The 22,995-nt window shown below is 40.4% G+C and overlaps 1 protein-coding gene across 1 annotated transcript in view; it reads left to right on the forward strand.

Annotated features, from left to right (window-relative positions):
- Positions 1 to 22,995, forward strand: part of LOC117399487 (D-ribitol-5-phosphate cytidylyltransferase) — a 66,434-nt gene that overhangs the window by 4,527 nt on the left and 38,912 nt on the right. Inside the window, exons 4-6 of the mRNA XM_033998713.3 lie at positions 11,474 to 11,623; positions 18,874 to 18,978; positions 20,485 to 20,530. Coding sequence (XP_033854604.2) covers positions 11,474 to 11,623; positions 18,874 to 18,978; positions 20,485 to 20,530 — 301 coding nt within the window. The remainder of the gene's footprint in view (positions 1 to 11,473; positions 11,624 to 18,873; positions 18,979 to 20,484; positions 20,531 to 22,995) is intronic.

Consider the following 22,995-nt stretch of genomic DNA (forward strand, 5'->3'; position numbering starts at 1 on the left):
AACGGGGAACATAAGAATAACTATTTACAAGTCCAACGTAACAAAGTCTGTGCTCTCTCCAGAGCTTATTTTCTGTTTTTATTCAGAAATATTATGGCATCCACATTCTCCGGTTTCAAAGAACAGTTTGTTTACAAGCATCCCTGCTTTGCTGAACACACGCTCGCTCGGGACCAATGTTGCAGGGATACTTAACATGCTCTTTGCCAAGGCTGCTAGGTTGGGAAAGCGTTTGGTTATTTTTCCACCAGAAGCATAAGGATTAAGGATTAAGGTTTCCTTGGAAGTAGTGTGTGTTTGTTGCCGTCCACGAAGTAACAATTCCATTGCTTGTTCGGTCTTCGTTTTCTTTTTAACAGTTAAGTCCTCTGTGCTGCACTCACTTGTACAGGCATGATTTCCGTCATTTTCGAGGTTGTCCTCCACCAGCTCACTAGTTTGGAAGACAGTGCTTCAGACACGTGGGCTTTGGCCTGTTAGGATAGGAAATCCAGATGGCGAAATCGTGGGGTCAAGAAATGACACAAAGCAGTGGCATAACCTCATTACTCGGGTCATTCAGCTGATGTAAACAAAATTGCAGAGACAAATTACGCACTAGCTTATCTCTCAAACTCTGTATAACTAAATTTAGCAAATCAGTTGAATTTGAAGACGACGGTGTCTCCCCTTCATCAGGAACTTCAGTCAGTCTATGTTTTATCCCGGTTGCAAGAAGGTACAAAGAACTAGCCGTAATGTTTTTCTCTGCACTCAAAAGTACTGTAGCCAGTTCGAATGGCTGTAGTAGAGGTAGTATCACAGCCATTAGCTTCCACTGCTCAGTTGTGAGATCTAAAGTAGCTGCGTCAGACTTTTTGGTCAAATCTGGTTTTGACAAAACAGCAATAACTGGCCATTTTAATTCAAGGCGGCATTCAAACATATAATAAACCATGTTCCACCTTGTTTGTACATCTTGTATTAACTTGAGTGGTACATTTTCTGTGTTCAGCATTTCTGTTTGTTTCCTATTTAAAGCACTTGTTGCCATCTCACTCTTTTTAAAATGTGCAACCAGTCTCCTTGCTGCTGCCACTAACGTATGGACTTGTCGTACATCCTCCAAGCTTTTCTGAATACAGAGATTTATTTTGTGCCCTGTACAGCTCACTCTTGCCATGCTACCAAAAAGTAACACAGCACGCTCGCTTGCAGAAAGCAAAGACATTGCTCTGCACACGTTGGCCGCTATTACTTTTGTAGCCACTCTGTGTTTATCGCTTCTGCTAAATTCACAGCTGTGTGTCTCTCATGTAATTTTCCTGTCGGTAATACTTTTGACTCATTCCCAGTTTTGCTTAATGTAATGGCAGGTGACATGCTTCTTGTGCCATGCATAGTGACAGACATTGAATTACACTCCTGACTTAAATCTTGTCTAAGCTTTTCCTTTGCATGTTCGTGATCCAGAGTAATGAATTTGGAGATTGTCTTTCGACAGGGCATTTCATAGCCCGGAGCAAGATTCAAAATCAGATTTTTAAACACAGCTCCCTCTACTATAACAACAGGTCTTATATCTTGTGTGACCACATCCGCTGTCAGGCCTGTTATTTCTTTTGCTCTGACGCTTTTTGGATCAACTTTCTTTCCAAAATAAACTGTCACTGAAGGGGTTGCTTCCTTTTGTTTTTTACTTGTGTTCCCGCTGTCGTATTTTGTCGGGTGCTGTCACTAAATTATCCCGCAGGTTGGTGGTATTACCACAGAAGCTCATTAAAACTCCACAAACAGCGCATTTTACCTTTTTACAATTTTTTTTTTTTTTTTTTTTTACAAAAGAACTTCCAAACATCTGACAGCATTATTTAAAATTTAATTAAATCGACAATTTAACTAGCAAAATCTGATCTGGAAATGCGGCCTACCTCTAGTCTCTTCTCTAGGTTTTTTTTTTTTTTTTTTGTCACGCTTACTCTGAAAATGTACGTGCTGCGTGTGGTCAGGGAGGTTTTATTTTATTATTATTTAAAGGAACCAAAGGAAAGGCAAGGAATAAGAGTGTATATTTAAATTTTGCCGGTCCTAATAAAAAACGGTCCTATTAATGAACTGTCGATGGTTATTTTATTCATCGATGGTTATTCCAACGATTCAATGCATCGATGCATTGTCCCAGTCCTAGTTTGTTTTTTGTTATTCATAAGTTGGAAAACAAACAATGAAAAACAACCTGGTTTGTTGTTAGTTTTTCGTTATTCAAAAGCTGAGAAACAAAAAAAAAGTTATTAAAAAAATTTACTACGAGCAACGAACTTGGACTTCAGCCTCCCGAAGTTATCACTATCCAAAAAGATTCTGGTGCCTGCATACTTTCAGAAAAAGTTTCAGTTCTACCAGTGAGGCTGTGAAGTGAACTGATCAATGTCAAACCCTTCCAATTGTTACTTCATTTCACCTGTCAATCCTACAGGAACCAATTTGTTTAATTCCGTCAACAGTTGTATTTATACTGTTATATTTTATTTGGTGATGTTGAAGGCACACTAAGTTTTCACCCACCTATGCATTAAGAGTTTTAAGAAATAAAAATGACTTTGATTACAAATGTGAAAAAATCTGTAATCAGTCTTAACTTTGAAGAAGCAACTCCTATAACATTTAGATACTAGGTAGTAATTTAGTGCCTGAATTTCAGAGGCAGTAGGAGTAGTTATGTGGCTGAGAGACTTACACTAGTGTTATAATTAGGTTTTGGTGCAGAAACATGCACGTTTCTACTGGCAGAAATACAGGGACTGATGGCTAGTGCTTTTAAATTTGTTCAGACAGTAAATGTGGCTGTGGATGTTTGCCATTGCAATCCATTTGATTTGTATAAACATATTTTCCAGGCATTTACATGTGGTAACAATTCTTATAAAATAGAATGGAGGGAAAAATTAATCATCCTACAGTAATTATGATCTGTTGCCCGGCTCTAAGCCAAAGCTGATTCAGACAGAATCCCTAAGAGACAGCTATGATTTGTAACCTTGCCTAATCTGTGGAAATGATTGGTAACATTTTAACATAAATTTACAAACCAAAAATAATATATTAATAAAGGAAGTCTTGATGGCAGTAGCTTTCTGATTTGGGGCACAAAATTGATTTTGTTACCCCCTGGGATAAATCACGGCACATTGTTTAAATTTTAAAAATGGTAACATGATGTTAATCTTGATATGTCTTGTTGCCATTCTTGGTCACTTTCAGCACATTGGGACACATTTCCGTTGTACCTTATTTGAACTAGTGTAATGTTTGTATATATACATGTATGAGGCTGTGTGGTCCAGTGGTTAAAGAAACGGGCTTGTAACCAGGAGGTCCCCGGTTCAAATCCCACCTCAGCCACTGACTCATTGTGTGACCCTGAGCAAGTCACTTGTGCTCCATCTTTCGGGTGAGACGTAATTGTGACTCCGCAGCTGATGCATAGTTCACACACCCTAGTCTCTGTAAGTCGCCTTGGATGAAGGCGTCTGCTAAATAAACAAATAATAATAATAATAATGATACAATGCCTCTTGAAATACCTCCTGTCATGAATGGCTTGGTGGGTGACGTCAGACCAGGAAATACAACCTCCCAGCACACAGCTGTTGGTATATATAGTGTTCGAGGGATTAACTGGTTGTCAATTACCTTGTTTATCCCTTGACCACATTCTGCACAGTTTTTTTTAATGAGCATGGTGGACAGCCAATTTGTCAATAAATTATTAGCTGCCGACCACACATTCTCACGGGAGGTATTTTGGCAGAGGCGACAATCAAACATCGTCCCTGCCAACTACATTTAACTAAAATAATAATACAAATACATTAAACAGTAACAATAATAAAAAAAACATTACACATGGCCTTAACTGCCACCTCTCCCCTTAAAGACCTAAAAGTCTCTCTCGTTGGCCTCGCACAGGAACAGAGGCAACAATGAGGCCACGGGTAGCGGCAACAAAACATCCCCGGGGGTCGGTAGCAAAGGGAACCGGCCTCCTGGCTGTGCCAGGCGGCAACAGCATGCCTCCTAGCTGCGGAGGTGGCAACAGCAGCTCTGGTGGCAGTTCTGGCGGCCGCGGTCCAAGGCCCTTCGGCAGTGTCCACGCTGGCAGCAGAAATGATGATAGTGGTGCAAGAAACTCCTCCAGAGGTCACGCTGGTAGCGGAAAGGCTGACAGCGGTGCAAGGCCCACCTCCAGTGGCAGGTTATTTTTTACTAAATAAAATCATATTACAAATAATGAAAAATAATTATACTTTTCCCAGTTATTGCAATTAAAATTAAAATCCTTCATTGAATTAAGGTCCTGGGTTAAACACAGTCTACACTCACGATACATGCATGTGCATAAATCCTGCGACCCGAATGTCTGATTCAAGTCCCAAATAATATCGTTTAAATTAGCAAGAGTCCACCTATTAGTTCAGATGTTCACAAGGAATGCTAGTGTTCCACAATTATATTGGTAATACAGTATTAACGTCTGTCACAGTAATTTGTCTGTTTCCCCTTTAGCTTCACTATCATTTATGTCTGTTATATCGGAGATAAAAAGAGAAATCAATCTGTCATTCGATAATGTAATGCAGTCAGTAACAATTAAGTGGATTCTCAAAAATATTTTGGAAATAAACAGACACTGAGTGATTTCAAATCGCTGATTTGACACAATGTAGGATAACTGAAGAACAGTTAAATATAGTACATCGTGTGTAAGTAGTATAAGTGTTTTTATGTTGTACCTGTATGTGGGCAAGGTGAAATACGGGGGGTTATGGTTGGGGGATAAAATAAGAGTTGGTTCTCCGACGCCCCACCCCTCTCAAAGTTCACCAGCCGCCACCGATCATTATTAGTAGTAGTAGTACTAGTAATTATTCTCATTTATTACTATCCAAATATCCGGCAGTTACGTTTTTGCTGGACTTGAGGGCTCAACTCGGACTCGGTCCTATGAAGACTCGGTCTTGACTCGGACTCGGACAGTCCTGGTCTTGGTCTTAACTCAAACTCGGATACAGTGGACTCGACTCCAATACTGATGAACAGACGTCCTCAGCCGTTGATGAAGAGGCATCCTCAGCCGGTGCCGGACAGGCAACCCCGCATGGTGCGGGACAGGTGTCCCCAGGTGGCGCAGGCTCGACGTCACCAGGCGATGCAGAACAGGACAGGAGCAATCCCTGGGATGCGATGGCAGGAGCGGACCCTCAGGAGGAGATGACAGGAGCGGACCCTCGGGAGGAGATGACAGGAGCGGACCCTCGGGAGGAGATGACAGGAGCGGACCCTCGGGAGGAGATGACAGGAGCGGACCCTCGGGAGGAGACGGCAGGAGCGGACCTTCGGGAGGAAAGCACAGGAGCGGACCCTCGGGAGGAGGGGGCAGGAGCGGACCCTCGGGAGGAGGGGGCAGGAGCGGACCCTCGGGAGGAGGGGGCAGGAGCGGACCCTCGGGAGGAGGGGGCAGGAGCGGACCCTCGGGAGGAGGGGGCAGGAGCGGACCCTCGGGAGGAGAGGGCAGGAGCGGACCCTCGGGAGGAGAGGGCAGGAGCGACCCTCGGGAGGAGAGGACAGGAGGCGACCCTCGGGAGGAGAGGACAGGAGGCGACCCTCGGGAGAAGACGGCAGGAGCGACCCTCGGGAGAAGACGGCAGGAGCGACCCTCGGGAGGAGACGGCAGGAGCGGACCCTCGGGAGGAGACGGCAGGAGCGGACCCTCGGGAGGAGGCGGCTGGAAATGACCCTCGGGAGGAGACGGCAGGAGCGGGCCCTAGGGAGGAGACGGCAGGTAACAGCAACTCTGGAGCTTCTGGCCAAGGCGGTGGCAGGAGCTCCTAGTCTCCCCCTGGTGGTGGTAGTGGCAGCTCCTCTCCCTCTGATGGTGGAGGTAGAAGTAGCTGTAGAAGCTCTCCCTCTGGTGGTGGTGGAAGCTCCAGCTCCTTGTGTGGTGGACGCTGGAGCAGCAGGTAGTTTCCCTCTGGCGGTGGAGGTGGGAGCAACAGGTTGTCTCCCTGGAGACTGGTGCAGCTGTTCCTCAAGAGCTGGAGACAGCAAGGCTTCTCCCAGTGGCGCTGGCAACAGCGGGGCTTCTCCCAGTGATGCTGGAGGCTCAGGCTCCTCTCTCTTGGGTGCTAGACACTCGACCTCTGCCCTCTTGGGCGTTGGACGCTTGAGCTTCCCTCTCTTGGGTGCTGAATACTCGGGCTCACCCCTCTTGATCGCTGGACACTCAGGCTCCCCCTCCTCCTCCTCCTCGCAGGCAAGGCCCCATCTTGAGGCCCAGAGAGCTTGGATGAATTACACAATAACTCAAACAAGTATTGTGCTGGTCTTAATCCAGCATGAATAGCAACTGTTTTTAGTTTCTTTGTTCATACTTTCTCTCTGTCTCCTTTCTACTCTACTCCACAACCAACATCCCAGCACACAGCTGCCAGTGTATATATAGTGTTCTAGGGATTAAATGGTTGTCAATTACCTTGTTTATCCCTCGACCACATTCTGTATGGGTTTTTTTAATGAGCATGGTCGACAGCCAATTTGTCAATAAATTATTAGCTGCCGACCACGCATTCTCACAGGATGTATTTTGGCAGAGACGAGAAGCAAACTGCATTTAACTAAAATAATAACAACGCAAATACATTTAACATTAATACGAAACGAAACACATTTTTTGGGAGTGTGATGGGGTGGGGCATACCCCGTCACACCCCCAAAAAAGGAATAAATGAATAAAGATTGCCCAGAGTAAATGTTTTTGCAACAAGCTGTGGATTATTTTCATAATAATCTGTGCAAAAAGTTATAATACTAAAACAAATTATAATATAAAGCTGCTGAACCTTACATACGTAGCAGGGCCTGGGATGTCTGCACCAGTGCACCTCTGGCACCTCCCCAGCTGATTTGCATCTGTAGCTCAAGGGAGCACAAAAAGCAATCTCTCTGTGGACCCCATTAAATTGGTAATATGAAAATCATAAGCATATCACAAATGTGAACTAGTGTCTACTCCTTTCTGTTTATACTACTTGTTGCTGTTCCCTTGAGTAGTTCAAAAAAGGAGAGAACCATCCCGTTGTTTAAATAAACAATTTAGGACGCTGTGGCCTTGTGCATAGTTCTGTGATAGGGAGTTAGCTAATATAGGCTGATTGCACTCATGGGGACATGGCAATTGCTGGGGCCTCCATCTGGAAGGAGGACCAGAATTAGCAAGACTCCAAGTAGAGTTCTAAAACCCATTAGTGGTTTGGTATCATTTGCTGAGAAGGGAAGTCATTTGTAAATTTGGCTTCTTGGGTTCAGGGCGAGAGCAAAGGGTGTTGTTCAACTGGAAACCTCATTCAACGACATCAGTATTCTTTCTTTTGATTTATTTTGTCCTTCCAGGAATTAGAAAATGAGTAGTGAGTGGAAAAGCTGGAATGCATTAACATGTCAGTTAGGCCGGCACCTGGGACAACTTTTTGGCATAAATATGTTACCAAGTCCTTCAAACCTAACTATATATACAGTGCCTTGCATAAGTATTCACCCCCCTTGGACTTTTCCACATTTTGTAGTGTTACAACCTGGAATTAAAATTGATTTAATTGGGATTTTTACCATTTGATTTACACAACATACTTAACACTTTGAAGGTGCAAAATATTTTTTATTGTGACACAAAAGTTAATTAAACAAAAAAAAGACATTTGTTGGTTGCATAAGTATTCACCCCCCTGAGTCAATACTTGGTAGAAGCACCTTTGGCAGCAATTACAGCTGTGAGTCTTTTTGGATAAGTCTCTACCAGCTTTGCACATCTATGGATCCTGCAATTTTTGCCCATTCTTACTGGCAAAATTGCTCAAGCTCTGTCAAGTTGGATGGGGACCGTTGGTGAACAGCAATTTTCAAGTCTTGCCACAGATTCTCAATCGGATTGAGGTCTGGGCTTTGACTGGGCAATTCTAAGACATTCAGGTTCTTGTTTTTAAACTACTCCAGTGTAGCTTTGGCTGTGTGTTTAAGGTCATTGTCCTGCTGGAAGGTGAACCTCCGCCCCAGTCCCAGGTCTCTTGCAGACTGAAACAGGTTTTCCTCTAGAATTTCCCTGTATTTGGCTCCATCCATCTTGCCCTCAATCCTGACCAGTTTCCCAGTCCCTGCCGATGAAAAGCATCCCCATAATATGATGCTGCCACCACCATGCTTCACCGTGGGGATGGTGTTCTCAGGGCGATGAGCAGTGTTGGCTTTGCGCCACACATAGCATTTTGCGCTAAGGCCAAAAAGTTCAATTTTGGTCTCATCAGACCAGAGAACCTTTTTCCACATGTTTGCTGTGTCTCCCACATGCCTTTTGGCAAAATCCAAATGGGATTTGATATGGGTTTTTTCAGCAATGGCTTTCTTCTCGCCACTCTTCCATAAAACCCAGCTTTGTGGAGCGTCCGGGTTATAGTTGTCCCATGGACGGTTTCTCCCATCTCAGCTGTGGATCTCTCCAGCTCCTTCAGAGTTACTATTGGCCTCTTGGTTGCTTCTCTGACTAATGCCCTCCTTACCTGGTCACTGAGTTTTGGTGGACGGCCTTCTCTAGGCAGAGTCGCGGTTGTGCCATAGTCTTTCCATTTTTTAATAATGGATTTAACGGTGCTCTGGGGGATGTTCAACGTTTGGGATATTTTTTTATAACCCAACCCTGATTGGTGCTTCTCCAGAACTTTATCCCGGACTTGTTTTGATAGCTCCTTGGTCTTCATGATGCTGTTTGTTTAGATATGCTCTCTAACAAACTCTGGCTTTCCAGAAACAGGTGTATTTAATCTGAGATCACGTGACACTTTAATTGCACACAGGTGGACTCCATTCAACTAATTATGTGACTTCTGAAGGCAATTGGTTGCACCAGAGCTTATTTAGGGGTGTCACAGCAAAGGGGGTGAATACTTATGCAATCAAGACTTTTCAGTTTTTTATTTGTAAATAATTTTGAAAAATATGTAGATTTTTTTCCCCAGTTCGACATTATGGACTATTTTGTGTAGATCAGTGACAAAAAATCCTAATTAAATCCATTTTAATTCCATGTTGTAACACTACAAAATGTAGAAAAGTCCAAGGGGGGTGAATACTTATGCAAGGCACTGTGTATATATATATAAATTGTTTTAGTTCAAGGTACAGAATTCACAGAATTGAAGCTTGCAGCCCAATGTCAAACTGGAAGACAGAACCAAAATCAATTAAGGTTTTGTAACACTGATCACAGACAAACATGTGCCTTGTTCCCTTTCCAGATTAAGCCAATTAAATACTGTGATAATACTAATACTAATATGATAATAGTGGCTGATATGTCGAATACTGTTCTAAAATTTCAACCCCCCCCCCCCCACCCCCGGATTATAAACTGAAGAAGTAAGATAATGTTTCCAGAATGTATTCTGTATTTGTTATCAATTTGTGACTCCTAGCTCCTATTATTACACCGTGTAACAATTTTTTTTTTTTTTTGGTTCCTGGGTAGTAAGTGTTATTTCCTAATTGCTTATGCCTCAAAAGTATAGAAAATGGCTATTATTCCCCACAAACTTTGCTTTTGTGACCAGGACAGTGATATTTTGAAATTTACCTATTTTCCAGAACATTCCAGATAGATTCAGTGCTGAGTAAACTTGGAGTAACTTCTAGAACTTTCCAGTAATATAAATAGTAGTATAAATACAGGGGCCTTAAGCCCACCAGTTCAGTTTAGTTCCAGCTGCCTAAGTGGATACATATCTGCATTTTTCTGAGATGGCATCAAGGTCATAGGAGACTTCAAAATGGTGGCATTCCTGATGGGTCTCCACGGTGGTTTTACCAAGTTTCCCTGCTATCTTTGCCTTTGGGACAGCAGGGACACCAAGGCGCACTACCACAGGCGGGACTGGCCACAGCGGACCGAGTTCTCTGTGGGGAGGAACAACGTCAAGTGGGAGCCTCTGGTGGACCCCCGGAAGGTGCTGATGCCACCACTGCACATCAGATTGGGCCTTATGAAACAATTTGTCAGAGCTCTAGATAAGGAGTCGGCAGCCTTCAAGTACTTTCAAGACTTCTTCCCTAAGCTGTCTGAGGCAAAGGTCAAAGCCGGTGTCTTCGTCGGACCACAGATAAAGAAGATCCTGGAGTGCAATGAATTCCCCAAGAAGCTCACTAGTAAGGAGAAAGCGGCTTGGAACAGCTTTGTCGCAGTGGTTCGGGGCTTCCTGGGCAATCACAAGGCCGAAAACTATGTGGAGCTGGTTGAGACTCTGGTGAAGAACTACGGCACAATGGGCTGTAGGATGTCCCTCAAAGTCCATATCCTTGATGCTCATCTTGATAAATTCAAGGAGAACATGGGAGCGTACTCCGAGGAGCAAGGCGAGCGCTTCCACCAGGATATACTGGACTTTGAACGCCGCTACCAAGGACAGTATAACGAGAACATGATGGGAGACTACATTTGGGGGCTGATTCGTGAAAGTGATTTACAGTATAATCGTAAATCATGGAAAACTACTCACTTCTAAATCTTTTGTAGTCATTTTTGTATTACTTTAGTATAAATACATGTTAATTTGGATTCATGTGTTGTTTTTTTCTGACTTTATGTGAACGAAAAGACACAAATTCGCCCGTTTTCTCATTGGAAATAGGTACATTTCAAAATATCACTGTCCTGGTCACAAAAGCAAAGTTTGTGGGGAATAATAGCCATTTTCTATACTTTTGAGGCATAAGCAATTAGAAAATAACACTTACTACCCAGGAACAAAAATTGTGTTACATAGTGTTATTATTATTTATTTCTTAGCAGACACCCTTATCCAGGGCGACTTACAATTGTTACAAGGTATCACATTATTTTTACATACAATAACATTATTTTTTACACATTATTTTTACATACAATTACCCATTTATACAGTTGGGTTTTTACTGGAGCAATCTAGGTAAAGTACCTTGATGAAAATCTAGACTGACTTGTGTTTGGAATCTTCTGTTCAGCGTACTGTAGTTTGCATGTAATCACTTTGGTATAGATATTAATCAATAAAATACATTTTGATGTACAATTTGAAAGGGAAATCTTTGAAAAATATCACGGTATTGACTGTCAACGAATAGGACACTTGCTGTAATGTCTTTTTGCTTGAAGACTCATTTTAATTAAATGAAGAATGAGCAGATTTGCACCTACATGTATGCATCATTGAATATGAGCTGCATTTTTGGAATTTAAATTTATATTTAATCATTACAATTTACAAAACTTCTAAAGTAATTAAAGGTTTGCAAATCAGTGATGTGGGCACTGAGCTCCCATTAAAATTGACAGGCCTGTCTTTCTGATTATAGGGAAGGATATGTCATTTTCACCCATGTAATTCTAAACCAAAATTAATCCAATATTTTGCAGGCAGCTGGAGCCACCCGACCCCTTGTTTCCACTGTGATTGCCACAACATCGGAGGGCTGCCTGGACAGTTCACTGGAGCGTGCTAAATACAGAGCTAGTGAAATGCCCCAGGCATTTTTATTTGATACCATATATCAAGCGTATCAGCAGGTAAGGCACCAGATGTTGATTTAACTTGACATTTTGTACCAACACAAGCTTATGCTACAGTGCTTGTTATGAATTACTGCCCTTTTTTGTTTCATTAACACTTATTGGATCCCTATCTAAAAAGATTTAAATGTAATTCGATATATATTTGGTACTTTGTCCCTGGTTCCTAAAACAATACTATTCATTGATATAATTCATTTTCTTTAATGATCAACTTATCCTGCTGTGTTTTTTTCCCCAAGTTACCCTTTTGTTATATTTTTTTCTAAACTCTTGACAATATAATGGAACTTGGCAGGGGTGAAATTATAGGCATTATTGCAATGGTGCCCAAGTTACAAGCTCTTGCAGTGTCTAAAAAAAAAAAGTGAATTGTAGCGTAACAATAGGAAAGCATGGGGGCTCCCGAGTGGTGCATCCGGTAAAGGCACTCCTCTGGAGTGCAGGATGCGCCCTATGTCTTGGAGATCGTCGGTTCTAATCCAAGATATGCCACTGCCGACTGTGGACGGGAGTTCCCAGGGGGCGGTGCACAACTGGCCAAGCGCTGGAACCCTAACCCTAACCCTGAATCATTCAATGCACAGAGCAACTACTTCTAGGCAGTTTTTTATTATTCACGTGAGCCGCGATATTTTCCCTCAGGCATTATTTGCGCATGATTATTAAAAACCAGAAATTATGGTGAAAATTTGACTTTCAGCTAAAAGTTGGGATGGGGTGATCGTTCAAACCAGAGCGTTGACTTGGCAGAATCCGTATAAAAAAAAAAAAAAAAAAAGATAGAGACCTGGAAACAGATGGGTTTACAGTACAGTAGCTTCGTATTTGGTACAATTTAGATTATCTTGTAAATAATAAATAAAAGCTACTGTAAATGTATCCATTTTCATATTTTGCTATGGCATAGTAAAATCCATGTTCTAACTGTGTGGGTGGCTATTTATTTATTTTTTTTTAGAACATTCCACATAGCTTTTCTGTGACCCTCTGTTGTAAATTAAAAAATAGAATGTTTAGTTTAAAAAAAAAAAAAACACACATTTTAACTTTGATAAATACTTTCTAGTAGTATTTCTGTTGATTCACTATGATATCAGAATTTGCATTCAGTTCTGTTTTGGAGTTAATATTGCACTAGTAGGCCTATACACTGCATACACCAAATGTCTCTGAAGTTATTTGTGTAGTTCTTGCATTTTAAACAGTTTTGGTTGATTGATTTTCATATTCATTTTCCTGTCAGTAAATTATATTGTGTATGCAGTATTGTCTTTTTCTTTTTTCAAACCCTGTGATAATCGTTAGTCTTTATGTAAATACACTGTATAAATACACTAAACATGTTTTTATTTTTTTTATTTTTTGAAGGCACATACAGTAATATTAGCCATCATCAGGTCTTCATGTTGTATATATAGTATTATGAACTAGTATACAACTTTCAGGGCAACAGTAGGGTGACCACCTTTTCAAAATGCAAAAACGGGACACCTGCCATTTCTTGTGCTGGGGTATATTTCCATATTTTTACTGTTTCCTGGGGGGAGGAGTAATGATTAGTTGTGATTGTGAGAGTGAAATAATTAGAAATGGAACCAGCATAAAATATTTGTGAGCTACTTTTTCCTTTAAGCCTGTATTTCAAATTTATTTGTTGCTTTTATTGTTGTGGACTATTTGGCTCTCACTTTAGTTGCTGATCTGTCTCGATGGCAGCGCGCTGTGTTTATTCATTTAGAAAAAGGGAAACTCAGGAAAGAACAGAAATGCTGCACTCTGACTGAAACACTCTACAGCATGTTGCAGCAGAGTTGTTATTTGCATGAGATGGGATGTCGGTGTGGTTCAGTTGTGCGTACCATGTGAAAGGTTTCTGGGGGCACGCCTGGATATATACATACATTTTTTTTACTGTTTTAACTGGCGAGCAAGTGTAAGGGATTGCAAAATAATGCGGCAGAGACGGTGCTATGATGTGCTATAAACAGATATGCTGTGGTTTGACTGTGGTGCTAAACTGTAAGATTGCACTGTGTCTACAAATTCGGGACAAATTACGTTCTGGAGGCATTAAGCCCGGACTGGGACTTGATCTTTACATTTCGGGACTGTCCTGCCCAATTGGGGATGGGTGGTCACCCTAGGCAACAGGTCGCCAACATTAATGGAGCGAAATTGGTCTTCTGGGTGTGATTCTGCAAATATTTTGGCCGCAAATATTTCTGGATTTACAGTATATGTTTTATTGTTGTTACTTGGAGATGAAAGTAAAGATGTAGCTCACTTGAGCAGATTCTCAGCATAACACATCTTGGCTCCTATGCTTACTTCAATGTTGTTTAAACTCATTAGCTACGGTAATTTTCCAAATATAACATCCACCCTTTTACAAACATTGAGAGAATTTTTGTGTTTTATCTATGGGTTGTGCACTGTTTAAAAGGTGTGCTGTAGGGGGCTCCCGAGTGGCGCATCCAGTAAAAGCACTCGCTAGAGTGCAGGATGCGCTCTATAGCCTGGACGTCGCCGGTTCGAGTCCAGGCTATTCCACAGCCGACCGTGGACGGGAGCTCCCAGGGGGGCAGCGCTCAATTGGCCGAGCGTCGCCCGGGGGGAGGGAGGGTTAGGTCGGCCATGGTGTCCTTGGCTCACCGCGCAGCAGCGACCCCTGTAGTCTGGCCGGGCGCCTGCGGGCTTGCCTGTAAGCTGCCCAGAGCTGCGTTGTCCTCCGACGCTGTAGCTCTGAGGCGGCTGCACGGTGAGCTTGCAGTGTGTAAAGAAGCGGGCGGCTGACGGCACACGCTTCGGAGGACAGCGTCTGTTCATCTTCGCCCCTACCGAGTCAGCGCAGGGGTGGTAGCGGTGAGCTGAGCCTAAAAAATAATTGGATTTCAAATTGGGGAGAAAATAATAAAAACTAATTGGCAACGACTAAATTATAAAAAAAAAAAAAGGTGTGCTGTATACTGGGTTATAGTATTTTACATAGTATATTATACATTATATAGTATTCTACATTATATTATACTATGTTTTTTTTCTGATAAGGCATGTGTTTTATTTCATATTTTACTGTTTGTCTATTTCAGTATTTCCAGTGTGAAATATTGTGTTTTTCTGCTTAGTCCTAATGGTAACCACTCGGTCAGTTTGAAGGGTTTGGCATTGCCTTTCACCCTGGCTTGAGGGAGAATGCATGGATAAACCACCGATGCCATTACCCTCATGGTGTCATAATTTCTCAAAATATTTTCTTTTTAATAGGCCGTTTTACAAAGTGTTTTATAGCACAGGCACTTGATTCTAAAAAAAGGTTATAACGTGGTAGGAAAGTACAAAACATAAAGTGATAATTGTGTTCTGGCAACAGTGTGATCTACTTTTCATGATATTGGTAGCTCTAATTTTATATGTACAGACATTTTGGTATTGGTATGTTGTTATATATGCATACACCATGAATTGTTCATGGAGTACTGCTATTATTCCCTGAATGAGGATGTATGAATAACACGCCAGCCCCCATACAGTCGATGTATGGAAAATAATGTTTAAACCTAAATAAACAACTACATTTTGAGGATTACTCTCCCTGGATCAAGTGCTGCATCAGTTTAGCAATGTGGTATAATTTGGAACAGTGTGATTCACGTGGTCATTCTGTCTTTGAATTTGAATTAATGGAATATAGTATAGATACCCAAATTCCCTCTGCACAGCTTTGCATTTGAAAAAGTTATTCAATGCATGATCTCTCAACACTTGTTGTATTAATGATAAATATATTTCCATTGTGGTATCCAAAGGGAACATGGAGAAAGTGATATACAATATGAAGTGCTGTCAATATGAAATACAGCAACATGTTGCATTAGAAAGGCCAGTGATGACTCTCAAAGGCAAAGTGTGCCTTAGGCTATTGTACAAGCAGAATACTTCAAAGAACTGTGTGTGGCATTCAACACATACTACAGGATACATTGAGAGACAGTATCTTTTAGGGTGTAGACTATGCATGTATATAACAAACTAATATATAATTTAAAATACAATTGCCTAGTGGCAACCAGTCAGTAGGAAGTTAGTTATTTTACCACCATTATAGAATAGTTCTTTGATGGTCTATACAGGAGTTACCAAGATTAATAAACATCAGATACAGCAGTAAGCAAGTGCCTTCCCATTTTGTATTGTTTTCTTTAGTTTAGATCAATTATGTTTTTGCAGAAGCTAAATATATACAAAATAAGTTGGGTGTTATTGCTGTTTATTACCAGGCCAGGGACACCCACAGCCAGACTCCCCCCCATTGGTCAACGCTGCCCCAATGGCTCTTTTAACCCCTACCCTAGAAGAAGAGTAGGGGCGGTGGGGGACTGTGGCAAAGTGGTAATTAGTAGCAGGTGTGGTGCGGATGCAGTAATCCCAAGAACAAACAGACAACAAAGTACGGGTGAAATGGTTAATTTAATGATTATTAATCCAATGGTCCGATGACCAGCCAGCAAATAATAATGAACTGGCAATACACAACAATATGTATTGCACAGTAATCAAAAGATTTGCAGTCCCGTAAATAAGCACAGTACTAACACACACAATTAGACACACACACGATCACAAGCCCAAAGTGAGTGCTCTCAGTGCTTGTGGTGAAGTACAATATAATACGTGCTATACTTGTGAACAAGTGCTGATAACAATGTGAATCGTGACTGTAGTGCAGTGTTGAACAAGTGCTGATAACAATGTTAATCGTCACTGTAGTGCACTGTAGTTGGCCGGTTTTGTGCTGGCCCGTGGCGACAGCTCCGGATTCGTGTTTAGCCGTCTAGTGCTATATAACAAAAACACAGACAGTTTCTAAACAGACACGAACAAGCAAACAAAACACTCACGAATATTTTCCTGTATGCGTTCTCTGCGTCTCGCATGGTCCTTCCAGTCTCTCAATAAAACCCAAGTGAAGGAACAGATTACGAGTCTCTGTCCCCTTTTTATTATGTCACGCATGACCCCTTGGTAAACTAATGCAGCTGCCTTTACAATCAGCGGCTGCTACATTGTTTACCTTCCGGGTCAATACGTTCCTGCAACAAGGACTCGCCTTCTTCCAGACTGGCCAACTCCCCGACCCGGGAAAGAACTGTCAGTCCAGCCCGTCTAAAGAACTCTGTCCTTGATGCTTAGCGCCCTCACAGGTCGGGAGGGAGATTTACAACCAAAACTCCATTATATGTCCATCACAGGGACCTGTTTAAATGCGTCCACAAAGTCAAGTGTTTTGTGAAGATTTTAGTGCTTTAAACAGCTGGGCTTGTTTTAGTTTTTTTTAGCATTACGATTCCATGTAAGGTTCGATTTGAAGGTATCATTCAAGAAAAATGAACCTGTTTCATCCCAGTAATTTTACAAAGCTGCCATTGCCATAATGCCTTGTATATCAGAAACAAGAAGGGATTTCATATCAGAAGGCTGTGGCGGGGTGCACTGCTCCTGTGCGTATTTTATGTTTTGTGTGGTTTGTTATTGTCTGTATGTATGTGTTGGTGCATGGGGTAGTGTTGGTTATGTAGCACAGGTTATTTAAAATGTATATTTGTATTTAGACACAGGGATTGCACAATCACTTCACGTGCAGATTAAAGTCGGTATTTATATGCGGGCACAGGGAGTGCACAATTAATTCTTGTGCAGACTGTGCCGAGATTCAAGTGAATGATTAATTAGCAATCGGGTCCCGGCACAGCTGTAGATAAAAGCAGTCACGAATCATGCACGGGGGTTAGGTGTTCAGAGGCGGAACGGGAGTCGTAAGTAGGAGAGAAACCTAAGAGAAGTAAACAGTGCTAGTTTAGACCAGCACGATACTTGGTTGTTTGTTTGTTTGTTCCGTGTCTGTTAGTCTGTTTGTTTGTTTTGGCCATTGTGTTTCGTTTTGTTTATTAAACCTTTGTGTTTATTTGTTTTACAATAAACCGGTTCACCAATTCACTCACCATTCTGTGTCCATATACTTCCTGGTCTGACGTCACCCGCAAGCCATCTTGCCACAAAGGCATTAATCCTTCAGGATTATATACATCCTGACCTTGTTGAGGCCATGCAGGCATGCATGCATTTCTGCTTTGTAGACATGTTAAGTTATTGTGTTAATGTTTGGTACAGGTCAGTTTGACACATACATGCCAACAGTCTCTATATGGTCGGGACAGTCCCTATTTCATTGCAAATGTCCAGCGTCCCGATGCATAGGAAGAAAGTTCATTTATTCTGCACAATAGAGTTAGTGAAAACCACACGCTGTGCTCTCTGTGCGGTTGACACATCTGCTGATCACTAACTAATACAAAGGTAAGAACGCTTCATTATGTCTATTTCTACTGTCATAATGGTCGTGTCGTGTTGAGTTGGGGGGGGGATACGTCTATTATATGATGAGTGTTTTTTGCTTATGACTCCATGTGTGTGATGCGTATGACCCCCCCCCCCCCCCCCCCCTTCAAGAAGCTGTTTGATGAGATTCTGGGATCAATAAGCTACTAACAACCAAACGAGCAAGATGGGCCGAATGGCCTCCTCTCGTTTTGTAAACTTTCTTATGTTCTAAAGGTATCCTTTCAGTGCAGTGCATTCTTTTTTAGGAGAGCATGTTGGTGTAATGTATAAGAAAAAAAAATAATGAGACGACGCATAATACTATCCCTAGTGTGGTCTATTGTGAAAAATCATATTTGAGATGTTGTTGTCTTCTTTTACTTGTAACACAACCTGAAAGATACAATACATTAAAAAGATACCACAAGATAGATTCAAATGTTGCAATTTGCTATAATTATTGCGTTAGTCCTATTAGTACTATTGCATGACATTGAACCTTGTAAAAATATAAATCTATATTTTTTCTGCTAAATACCTAGCCTGTGTTCTTGTCCCTTGCAACAAATAAATGTACACTGTTTCTTTAAAGTGTACAGCTACCTTGGATAAATGCGTCTGACAAATACATTATTACTACTACTACGACTACTACTACTACTAGTACTACTACTAATACTAATTGGCTGAGAGGTAAGTGGTTTGATACAGCACTTGCTTTGTCTGATGCCATGGTGAATCCAAAAGCCTGTTTGGGATAACTGTTGGTCCGGATTGGTTTAATCCAGCTTTAAATAAGTATATGTAATAGATTTTTGTATGTGAAAAGTTAGATAATTATCAAACCCATAACTTTATTTTTGCAGTGCAGCGACTATGACTTTGAGTACGGAACAGAATGTCTGCAGCTAGTCCTGCAGTACTGTGGCTCCAAAGCCAAACTTATTGAGGGACCACCCACTCTCTGGAAGGTAAGGTTTAAAGTCTTTTTAACCTCTGCTGAACGTAAATATCTTTAGCGAGCTGTTAATGGTTGACTCGTTCACACCTGTCCCATTATTGGGCACTGTCTTAGCTCCATATGTGTTAGCTTATGTGGAGCCTGCAAATCATACATGAATGTTGTCATTCACTATTATGTGTTTTCAGCTCTTGTGGGGGTTAAACTACAACAATCTCCCTGTGATCCAAGATGCTAACCATGCCATCATCCCTTCTATGTACAGGATGACATTTTCATTACCATATTCCATGCACAGCTGTTGGCACCTAATGTTATTGGAGTATGCTGTCTCAATACCCTGTTTCAAAACACTAAGAGGAAATGCGTGAACATTTAAACATGTTTTTGCCAAATTGTTTCAAATTGTGTTTATTAACTCGAAAATTGTTAACATCATACAATGGTAACTATTGTGTATTTTAATAAAGGAGAAACATTCTTCTGACCTTGGTAAAAAAATATATATATATATATATATATATATATATATATAATGTATATATATATATATATATATATATATTTCCTCGCTTTGAGTTTCTACTAGCTTGACTGGCCAGCACTGTGCAGGGAGTGGTTTGTTATTGTCAACAGATATAAATTGTAATTTAAAAATAAGCCTTCAGTGAATATTGTGCGCTCAAGGGATCTTGTTAGCATAATAACTGCTGTTATATATTTTTATTGGTTGTTTAAAATACATGCCAAATACTATTATGGAAAGGTACAACTTTTCTTGCTATGTCATATTAACACTTTGCATTGTCTGCCAGATTTTACTATGAACTCTGTTAAAAACAAAAATGGTTAGCATCTTGCTGTGTTTATGCATTTATCAAAAGCTGGGCCTGTAAATACAGAAAATGCAATTTGTTACATCTCAATATTGCTGTAAAAGGCAGGAAGTATACTTCAAGTGATACACTGTATAATACTATTCACAAACTATCTGTATGACTTTTGTTTCTCAAGTTACTGTTTATCTGACAGTTATTAATTGAACCGGGATTTGATTCAAATCAGCCTCAGTATAAAATGGCCACCTAATCCCCCACATTGTTTTCATTCATTTTGAATGGAAGTGCGTTGTAAGACAGTATCTGTCAGTCTCTTCTTTTTTATTGCACAAAATGTTAAAGAATGATATTTTTGATATTATGAAGGTTTGTTTGTATTAAGTATATGCAGGATAATACTGTAAAAACTGTACAGGAAAGCAATCTGGGTTTAAAAAAAAAAATGTTGAAACGTTGTAAATAGTTACAAAATAGGCCACGATTATTTTAATACTTAATTTGTCTCTGGTGAATAACACAACCATTTCACGCCGGTGGTATTTACTGTAATTATGTGTTTGACCACGTCATTTCTTTACTGTGCTTACCATGTTCAGTCTTTCCTTCACGGTATTGCTTTCGTATTGGTTTTTCATTTATTTTAGCTTTTAGTCTAATAAGGTTTGTATGTCCTTTAGGTGACCTTCAAACGGGATCTGTTTGCAGCTGAATCAATAATTAAGGGTACGTGATTGTTGATTCATTTTAGCTGATTGAACTAATCCAGCTATCAATATGTTTACCATGCACTATAGCAGACTACTTATTTTGGAGTCTTCCCTTATGGTAAAAGGAAAAATATATGCAAATGAATACATCTGTTCACAGGTATTGTTGCAGTTGTGCAATTGTAGTGAATAACTTTAGGGGAAATAGGTTTAAGACTTCAGTCAATCATCTGGTATATGTACATATTTAAAATGTCAGAGAGCAGGGCCTACTACTTATTAAAAAAGAAATGCAAGTCATGTTGATTATGGAAAAGTTTCTTTTTTAAACACAAATATTGCAAATACATAGTAAAAGAACAGAAAAAACTGACAAGCTGTAACATTACTGTGCAAATGTACTTTCTGGATGTTTGTATTAATACTGTATATTTTTATCATAAGTGCACATTGCTATAAGATCTGAAGTTGGTGATCAACTTTCTGATCTGTAATCAGTACCAAATCTGCATAAACCATCCCTTTTTACTCAGTGAAAAATGCCAGGGAAACAGAATGACATAATAGGCCTTAATTTTGCACCAATCTTCACCATCCTACCAGCCTCCTGTAGACTTTTCAGATTGTTTTTGGCTATAGTCTGACAAACTTTCAGTTTTACATAAATATTTTTAACCTGTGCATGCACTCATTCACTTTCTTACTTTAAACGGTCCAAAAACATTACATCCAGCTAATTTGCGTGCTCAACACATACTGTATAGACTAGAGAACGCCCAGAAGTCCTTCAAGTTGCTCAGGGGTGCAAAGTAAAACGTATTGTTTATTGTACAGACAATACACATAGCCATGGGTAAGCTAGTTAAGCACCATTTGCTTTTTATTTCCAACATGTAGAAGTATGGAAGCCCTGAACTGCACAGGACAAAAAAATTTAATAATTTAGGGGATTATCTCATAAAGACTAAAATAGAGAAAACATCCACAGAAAAAGGCTATTTTTCAAAAATGTAGTACTAGAGGCGCAAAACAATTACATCTAAAACAAAATGGCCAAAATGGTTTAATAGATCAATAGATTGCTTTTCACAAGTTTTTACAAAGGAGGATACGGACAACATGCCCCACATGTCGACCTGTTCTTATCCAGTTTTAAATAACTTTAGCATAACAGAACAAATCCCTTGGGCCGGATGAGATCCTCCCATCAGTACTTAAAGAAATGAAAGAAGTTATTCACAAACCGCTAACCAAGATCATGCAACAGGTTGTACTGACAGGAGCATTGCAAACGTAATGCCGATCCACAAAAAGGGAGACAAAATCGAACCAGGTAACTACAGACCAATAAGCCTGACTTCTATTATATGTAAACTTATGGAAACTGTAATAAGATCCAAAATGGAAAATTACCTATATGGTAACAGTATCTTGGGAGACAGTCAGCATGGTATTAGGAAAGGGAGAGCGTGTTTAACTAACCTGCTTGTTTTTTTTGAGGATGCAACATCGACAGTGGATAATTGCAAAGCATACAACATGGTATAAAAGATTAATTCTCAAACTGAACGCAGTAGGGTTTCAAGGAAATGCATGCACATGGATCAGGGAGTGGTTAACATGTAAAAAACAGAAAGTACTGATTATAGGAGAAACCTCAAAATGGAGTGAGGTAACCAGTGGTGTACCACAGGGATCAGTATTAGGTCCTCTGCTATTCCTAATCTACATTAATGACTTAGATTCTGGTATAGTAAGAAAACTTGTTAAATTTGCAGATGACACAAAAATAGGAGGAGTGGCAAACACTGTTGCAGCAGCAAAGGTCATTCAAAATTATCTAGAAAGCATTCAGAACTGGGCAGACACATGGCAAATTACATATAATATAGAAACGCGTAAGGTAGTGCACGCAGGCCATAAAACTGTGATTCAAGCATTCCAAATTCTAAAAGGTATTGACAATGTCGACCCAAGGGACTTTTTCGACCTGAAAAAAGAAACAAGGACCAGGGGTCACAAATGGAGATTAGATAAAGGGGCATTCAGAACAGAAAATAGGAGGCACTTTTTTATACAGAGAATTGTGAGTGTCTGGAACCAATTCCCCCAGTAATGTTGTTGAAGCTGACACCCTGGGATCCTTCAAGAAGCTGCTTGATGAGATTCTGGGATCAATAAGCTACGAACAACCAAATGAGCAAGATGGGCCGAATGGCCTCCTCTCATTTGTAAAACTTTTTTATGTTCTTATGTACAAGATACCTTCTTTGTATGAGAGAATCCTCTTTTGAATTATTTTTTTTGTATTAATGCTTCAAAGTAAAAACTTCAGTCACTTTCACATCTGTTTTGTTTAAAATCTCATTTGACTTTTCATGATAGGTGATCATTACTTTTTCGTGAGTGTATAGATTGTATTCTATGTTTATGTATTCCTGAATTACCCATGTTATTGGTTACATTTTGAGACCTGTAGTC

The sequence above is a fragment of the Acipenser ruthenus genome, chromosome 4 (genome assembly GCF_902713425.1).
Source record: "Acipenser ruthenus chromosome 4, fAciRut3.2 maternal haplotype, whole genome shotgun sequence".
NCBI lineage: Eukaryota > Metazoa > Chordata > Actinopteri > Acipenseriformes > Acipenseridae > Acipenser > Acipenser ruthenus.